This window comes from Pinus tabuliformis, chromosome 8 (assembly GCF_031772625.1).
Source record: "Pinus tabuliformis cultivar Carrire ecotype Pingquan chromosome 8, CPIR1, whole genome shotgun sequence".
Lineage (NCBI taxonomy): Eukaryota > Viridiplantae > Streptophyta > Pinopsida > Pinales > Pinaceae > Pinus > Pinus tabuliformis.
Window position 1 is genome coordinate 1142768336 of NC_142294.1, and position 8475 is coordinate 1142776810.

Here is an 8475-nt window from a genome sequence, read left to right on the forward strand (position 1 = left end):
TGTGGACTTTTATTTATCCCTTATGTTTTTCCAAAACACTGTAGAAAGGGTTGCAAGTTGGGAAGTACATGCATAATGTGTGCAACCTTCTTTCATTCTTGGAGGGCAAGCTCAACTAATAAATTGGAAAAATTGAGCAGATGATGTAATAGAAGGAACTGCTAATCATAAGTTTGGGATGTTTTGTGTTTTGTTGTTCTTCAAAAGATTATCTCAACTCATTTCGTTTACAAATTATGTCTTTACATAGGGAGGCTTCATAGAAGTCAGTGTCGTGAGTGCGATGGAAATGGTCGAAGAGATGCAATGATGGAAGACAAAGTCTCTCACTCAAATAATCATGTTGTTGCAACTGATTTTGTTTTCGATAATAATATGCTTGCTAGGATGGTTGAAACTTTGCGGAAACCTTTTGGGAATGTTGGAAGCAATGCTAGCATACACTGCTTTACCTTGCATTTTGTTGATGTTGAAGACTGTTGGGACACTTATGTTGTTGCAGTGACATAGGTGGTCCATGGATTATGCTTCTGAAAGTTTAGCACTTGCGATGTTGAATTTAAATTGTTTTGCGCATGTTTTTTTCATGTTTTTTCTTGGCAAAACATTGGTGAGATGAATAGTTATTAAGGAATAGAGTTTCAATGATGGGAAGACATAACAATTCCTCGAGTTGCACCTACGCGGTGCAACAATGCAGATAATGTGCATCCTTTTTATCTTCATTGTGTTGTTTGTTTAAGAAATTTAAGTTTTTTTTTTGATATCTCTTCATTCTAATAAAGGTATTTTATTTATTTATTTTATTTATTATTTATTTATTTTTTTAATTTATTTTTTCGCGAAAAAATCTGGTTTGACATTCTTTTATGGAAATAAATGATGCAATTAATGATGGAATTGGTTGTGTTTTTTCATATAATTGCTAACCTAGAGCAGTGCTCACAAGAGATAATTAAACTAATTCCTCTCATTTTACCGCTAACATAGTTTAGGTCCATAAAACATTTTGGTCCAAGATTGATAGTTTGTCTACAGTCCATATGTGCCAAGTGTGCAATGAATGTTATCTTAGTATGCAATTTGTAATATGGCATGAGGGCCCAATTTGTACAAGATGCAGGGGTGAGAAAGGTGCCAATTGCTTTGCCTGCTTTAATAACATGGATCTAGGTGAACAACCAGAGGTTCCAAAAGTTTTGAAACAAGTGGAAGAGATACTAATAGCATGGGTAAATATGATTTTGCAAGTTTCACACACTCGTGGTGGTTAGTAAAAATATAGTGGCGACAAAATAGTTTTTCCACAACATATATTTTCCATTGCAGGGAAGCTTCCATGATGGGTAGAGCAGTTAGATTTTTTTATTGTGCGAAGACGATGCATTCAATCCAAATATTATGAATACTACGTAAAGATACAACATTTGTTGGATGAATTTGTTTACAATGTCCAAATCGAAATGTCCTATAGGGATGTCAAAATTGACATGGAATCAGTTTCCACTCTCCTAGAAAGGCATATCGATGTCTCTAGCAGGTTTCAAATTGTTGATAGTGATGTTGATGATATAGCTAGGGATGATGTGGAGATTGACAGGGAGGGCTCTAATTATTTTCATTGTCACCCGTCATCATTCCTTTCCTGATTTCCTAAAGATTCTAGGGAAGTTGATCAAATAAGACATTTTATTGAGAATACATATTGCACATCTATTGAACCAATAGGTTGGCTTGATATTGGTACATCTACCATTAATGAATATAATACTGAAGGATTTTGGGACATGACATTCTCGACATTGTTCCCTACAAGAGATTTTGTTTGGTTGCATCCATGGTTTTTAATGTTGAGATGCATCAATATGGTTTGAATCTACTAATATATTATGATCAAATATTTGGAATCCATGCTTAGTTTCAATATTTATTATTTAATATGATTTTTCACCATCGTATTCAAGGAACAAATTCTTTCTTTCTGAAAAAAAGTATTCATGAAAATGCACTTGCAAATGTGGAGGAGTTGTCGTGAGAGCTACGTGATATACGCAATAATAAATTGGCTAAAAAATTAATGCATTTTGGGTCTTGTCTTAAGGGGGACAATGGCTTATTGAAAAAGTGTCATTCTAAACTAACATACATGATCACCTATTTGGGTAGCCCCACTTTATTTTTTACATTGTCTGTAGTAACCACAAAGTGGTCTGACCTGCATAGTTTAATGCCTTTAAATAACCATTGTTATTGACAAAATGAGTGATGAGCACCAGTATTGCAGCAAGAATGTTGCAACTCCTGGGCTACCAACTTTACTTTTTCAACCCGGGGTTCGTACAAACTTGGAGGTGATAGTGTTGTATACACAAGTAAAAGTGATGGTTCTACCTTTTGTCATGGTTCAACTGGCAAGAGACCACTAGGGTTTTCAAGCCAAGATTATATGGAGTTAGAAGAAGCTTGGTTTCTTGATGGAAGAAAGGAAAATCTACTCTATGGGAAAGCTACTCTACTGCAATAATGGAAAAGACCGAAATTTAGTGCTAAATCACACCATTTCCTAATTAATTGCCAAGAAACTATGCTTTGCAATAATGCTAAATTAACATGAACCAAATGCTACTATCTAAGCATGGAAGTAAGAAACATCAAACATCACTAATGTGTAAGTAAAGGAACTGAAATAAATCTGCTTTTGTCTTTTCATGCAAGATCAAGTATGCAAACTAATTTCTTTTGGTGATGTGGCAGGTGACTTAAGGATGTTGGAGGATGGCTAGAAGAGTTAGGATATGGTTGGATGATGTAGGAGACCCTTGGGAGGATTTTGGTGACTTCCTAGAGATTTTCCCTCAATTCGGCCTTAAAACAGGCAATTTCAGAAAACCTATAGGATGTACTGGAAACCTACAAGATTCCATGTAAACCTATAGGATACAACCAAGAGAAAAACAGAAGGTGTTGGAGGTCATGGAAAGCTCAGGGAAGGTAGTAGATTGGTGGAATTAAGTGAGGAAAGGTATAAGATCACTTAGAAGTCAACAACAAAGATATAGGATGGTTGGATTCACTCAATGTGCTTGGAAGAATTTCTATGAAAAATGATGAAAACTAGTGAAGGCAATGGTGAAAACAATGAATGACTATGGGGGATGGAGTAGAAGGTGGTTGTTGGCTATGAAGTCTTTGTCTCCTCCTAAAGCACCTGCTCTGCATAAAACATGTATAATTCCCAAAAATCTATGTAAACAAGAAGCATTCCCATAAGCTAGAAAAGGATAATTAATGAACTAACTACCTACAATATGCATGAGAAAAGTTGTTGAAAGGAATGAAAGCATGGATGAGATCTACTACAGTAGTCGAGATATAAGAGATGGAAATGAAATCCTACTTTTCAAAACTAATTAAATGCTAATTTAAATACAGTAAACTCTAAAGCCTATGCAAGAAATAGAAATTTGTGTTTTTGGGGCTGCACAAGGGTCCCTTCCTCAAATCATGATCCCAAAGGGAGGAAATGAGAACAAGACACACACTGACAACCTTGTGGTAATCCTTTTATCCCTTCTAACCTGCTACTGAAGTAAGGCACAAATGGAAGCAAACTAATGAACAACCAATCCAATCTACACTACTTGCAATGAAAACACATCTAAATGAAAATTAATAATGAAGCTATGAGACTAATATAAACATACAGATACAAGAAAGAGGAGCCTTGGTTGCAAGGGTTGGGCCCTAACCCAAGAGCTTCAACCCTTTGATTTAACTTAGTGCTAGCTCAAAACGAAACTCCTTCTTACTACAAAACAAGAAATTACATCAATAAAACTTTCACAAGCTTGGAGCTCGAAAATAGCTTAGATTTTTACAACAAAAATTTGAATCCTAATGAGGATCTAGGCCTCTCTACTTCCTAAAGTCCCTAATGACTTCCTTAAAATTAGGGAGGCTCGACTCCCAAACTCGAGATAAACTAGCTTGTTGTCTCTCACTTGCTTGGATGCCTTCTAACCCTCATGGCTTGGATGCTTGCACTCCGAGCTGGTGTGATGGATGGAGGAATATTCAAATGGGGGAGAGGTAAATGAGGATTTACCTCCTAAAATTCCTCTCCCTTGTCCCATTCAATTTTTAACCTTAGTATTTGTCAAAATTCCTTGATTTTCTTCTTCAATCCTACATTCAATGCATATTAGTCCACTAGGCATAACGTTCAACTCTAACTCATCTCATAAACAAAATATAATCAAAAACATGTAGTAAGTGGTGAGAAAAGTCATTTTGACTAAGCTAGGAGGTGAATTAAGGCCAATATAATTACCCAATCATGAGGCTCATCATCATCCCCCTACTGAAAGTGTTGCTCATCCTCTGAGAAACTCAATCAATATCCATATCCTTCATAGTTCTAGTGGCCTCCCTAACATCCCATGCCTCTGCCGTGGTTTCCTCTTCTTGTTCATAGAATCCTGATTTCCTTTCTACCTCCTCCCAATGCCTCTTTTCTTCTTCTTAATTCCTTCCTTTTTCAATCTTTTATTTATATATTTAAATATAAATTTTATTTATTTTAAAATTTTATTATAAATATTTCTATTTTAAAGATTATTTATTTTTAATTTAATATTTTTATTTTTATTTTTAATATTACTATACATCTCTTACTTTAAATGTTTTCTACTTGAAAATTATATATAAATGTTTTAATATAAACATTTTTATTTTAAATTTATATATACATGTTTTAATTTTAACTTGAATTTTTAATGTTTTGGTAATTTTAAATGTTTTCTATTTTTTATTTTAATACGAATGTTTTTATGTTAAATTTTGTCAAGTTTGATTAGTCGGTTGAAGACAGAGCTTATTAGCAAAGCCACTCACGGTCAAATTTGATGGGGTAGTTTGTACAGTGTGCTAGGGGAGGAGACATGTTAAAAAATCTAATTAGCTTAGCATTGGTATAGTCTAAGTGAAATGGGATCCGAGTGATTTTGATGACTTAGATGTCCCTACTTCATAACTCCTCAAGCCATAATTCAAACCTATAGAATCACAAACAATTTAACAAACAAAAAAATTGTTTTTATATTAAATTTTATTTATAAATTTATTCATGTATCTATATTTAAATATAAATATATTGATCATGAACGCGGTGGTGACATTAAATGTCATATTCGTGCCTCCTACCTTCTCGGTCACCTCTCGTTTTTCCAAATCCAGTTTTAAATAATTTTTGGGTCGTCAGTTCGGGCTCCCTTCTCCTCGGCCGTTGATCGTGGACTAAGAAGAAACGTATACCTCAAATTTTTCCCAGCTAATACATGTGCACCGTCCAATAAATTCTGAAAATAAAAATCTAACCACCCTTCCCTAACTAAGGCCGATATATTATCGGCCAACTATATGGATCTCTCCTACATGATTTTATAATTTTAAAAAACAATTTTACATGTTGACAAAACTGAGCTGACCATCTTCGATCGTCATCTTTCTTCACGATATATTAGTTTATAAAAAAGGCACCTGAGATCCTTCCCTGATGTGACTGCTAACGCATTTTCTCACTCGTGACAGCTGTGCTACATAAATGTGTGCGGAAATTGCCATTCCAGACGTCCCCTTCACACAGCCATTTTGTACGGGAACCGCTCATTCGTTACCTCGGCGATTTTCCGCGTCCAGAAAGAAGGCAAATAAGGAAAATTTTCTGCGGCGTTGTTAACGTGGCTCTTTGCTTCTTCCCCATACACTCTACTTTATCTCTGTCTTCGAACGTGGCATCTCAACACTTGTCTACACGTCAGGCTGTGCATATCTTTCTGTTGTTTTTGTTCACGGATTTACTTGACTCACATCCACCGCATCATTGTTGAAAACACTGACTCCATTCCGTGGTTAAATTAAATTACGGATGAAATGGAACATCATGCGGACCAATGCATGACCAATTGCCCATATTTGATTTTGTTGTTCTGTAGCAGTTATTGTTATTGCGTGTAAGTTATCTCAACAATCTTGATGGGTGGAGTTTATCTTCGTTTTTGTTCATCTATAAATATGAGTGCAGAGAATGTCCATTATGAAACCTCCATTGTACTGAAAGTCAGGAGAGGAGAAGCTCCAGTCCTCCGCCTGCACGGGAAATTTGTTGATAGACAGAAGGGTGGGTTAGGTTTTGTTTTGGATTATCAATGGAGAGGCTATTCAAGAAATCGAAACCCTATATAGCGATGATATCATTGCAGTTTGGATATGCGGGCATGAATATTCTCACTAAAGTTTCTCTTAACAGAGGGATGAACCACTTTGTGCTTGTAGTGTACAGGCACGCAGCCGCTACTGTTGTCCTTGCCCCTTTTGCCTTCTTCATTGAGAGGTAAAAGCCCCTCTATTCTATTCATACATGTACTTAAACTTTTCGTAACAAACTATGGAATCAGCTCATCTGTTAACTATGTAATAATGCATTGCAGAAAAGTGCGACCGAAGCTCACCTTTTCCATATTTTGTCAAAGTTTTGTACTTGGTTTGTTAGGGTATGTATTATTTCATAATTGCATTTTCCCACTTCTCTTCACATCGTCCCTTCGTTCGGCTTCTGATTGCGTGTATGCAAGTTGGACGCGAGAAATTTATTTGAAATAGGGAGTACTCTGAATGCATGTCTGCAGACCTGTAATCGACCAGAATTTGTACTACCTGGGTTTGAAATTAACATCTCCAACATATGCCTCTGCATTGAGTAATGTCCTCCCAGCCATGACTTTCGTGATGGCTCTCATATTCAGGTAATCAAATCACATTGTTCCCTCCGAATAATATATTGTAAGAATTACTCTACACTAGAAATCTTGAGAGTAAATGGGTTTTTGTGTAGGATGGAGCGCTTGAACATCAAAAAGAGACGCAGTCAGGCGAAGATAGTGGGAACGATCGTGTGCGTAGTTGGAGCAATACTGATGACGTTATACAAAGGTCCTATTGTTCGCATGTTTTGGTCTCCACATCATCAATCCGCTAAAGATACCCAGACTGCAACAGCTTCCACCGATAGCAAAGAGTGGATCACAGGTTCCTTTCTGATAGTTGCTGCCACTCTTGCTTGGTCAGCCTTGTTTATCCTGCAGGTGATCATTTCAACATGATATGTTTGTCTCTCCAAATATATATATATATATATATATATATGATCGATCATCTTGAATCTAACGATTTTGAATATGCAGGCTGCAGTACTGAAGAGATATTCTGCTCAACTATCCCTTGCCACTTTAATATGTTTTCTGGGAACATTACAGGCAACAGTTCTCAGCGTAGTTTTAGTACGTGAACCTTCGCAGTGGGCGTTAGGATGGGACATCAATCTTCTCACTGCAGTCTACTCTGTGTGTTTTTCCTCTTTTCTTTCGTCGAGAATAATAGTTAGCTGAAATCTTTTCCTTCAAGTTTGGGTTCAATGATTAGAAATTGGTATAAAGGTACATTAAAGTTACAAAATCCAGCTATTAATCTTGCTGCGTGCAGGGAGTGGTGGGGTCAGCAATTGCATATTACGTGCAAGGGTTATGCATGAGCGTGAAAGGACCTGTATTTGCCACGGCATTCAGTCCATTGAGTATGATAATCGTTGCCATTATGGGATCTATCATTCTATCTGAGAACATCTTTTTGGGCAGGTTCGCATCTGAATTCTTGTGAACTGAAATTGAAATCGGGATTAATCGTTTTTGTATATAGGATGTTTCAAGACGCTAATTAACTGCACTTGTCCACTGAATACAGCGTGTTGGGAGGATCTCTGATTGCCATAGGGCTATACGCTGTTCTGTGGGGGAAGGTTAAGGACAACAACATCTCAACTGACAAAAACTTATTGCAACTACTTCCCAATTCTCAAGTAATGGTCCCTCAAAATCAAATTAAGGTCGATGACATAGAAACTGCCTCTAACCAGGTCACGAGTAAGGGACCTCAAGCTTCTTAATGCAATGCTGGAGATACAACCATTTCCATCCTTGGAAGTAACAAACCAAAACTGTCAGCATCATGGCCAGCTTTTGCAACAACACTTGCAATTAGTTGTTTGAAATAAGCAATTGGGGAGACTTTGAGATCTCCTGGTCCTCAAAAGCATCCATCAATTTCCAAAAAAATTATCTTGAAAGGTCAATACATTTGACATTTATTTATTGCAGGGGCCGCAATTTATAAAGCTTTTTGACTCAAGGTTTTATCACAGTTTACGTTGTTGTCTGAGATGAGAAAAGAAGTCGGCAAGGCTATGATGTTTGTGATGCTGATTGAAATTTCACTTTCACCTTAACCAAGAGAATGTATTTTTTTGAAATTAGTTTACTGAAATCTAAAATATGTTTTATAAAATATTATTAAAAGTTCAAATTAAAGATTCTTCTAAATAGAGAAATCCAATCAAATATGAAATTAAAATAATTATAAAAA

General features: G+C 36.2%; 1 protein-coding gene across 1 annotated transcript; it reads left to right on the forward strand.

Moving 5' to 3' along the window:
- The first annotated feature begins 6100 nt into the window (after positions 1-6100).
- On the forward strand, positions 6101-8246 carry LOC149239381 (WAT1-related protein At5g07050-like). Its single transcript, XM_089367128.1, has 7 exons — positions 6101-6391; positions 6489-6551; positions 6687-6803; positions 6893-7142; positions 7242-7400; positions 7540-7691; positions 7798-8246. The coding sequence occupies exons 1-7, from the start codon at positions 6207-6209 to the stop codon at positions 7997-7999; spliced, it is 1128 nt and encodes a 375-aa protein (XP_089223254.1). The 5' UTR covers positions 6101-6206; the 3' UTR covers positions 8000-8246.
- Positions 8247-8475: the final 229 nt, after the last annotated feature.

What these genes read in the sequence shown, in the direction of transcription:
- LOC149239381 (XM_089367128.1), top strand. Translation starts at nt 6,207, where the DNA reads ATGGAGAGGCTATTCAAGAAATCGAAACCCTATATAGCGATGATATCA. An exon ending in TTTGTACTTGGTTTGTTAGG is followed by an intron (nt 6,552 to 6,686) that starts GTATGTATTATT and finishes GCATGTCTGCAG; the next exon opens with ACCTGTAATCGACCAGAATT. An exon ending in GAGAACATCTTTTTGGGCAG is followed by an intron (nt 7,692 to 7,797) that starts GTTCGCATCTGA and finishes CACTGAATACAG; the next exon opens with CGTGTTGGGAGGATCTCTGA.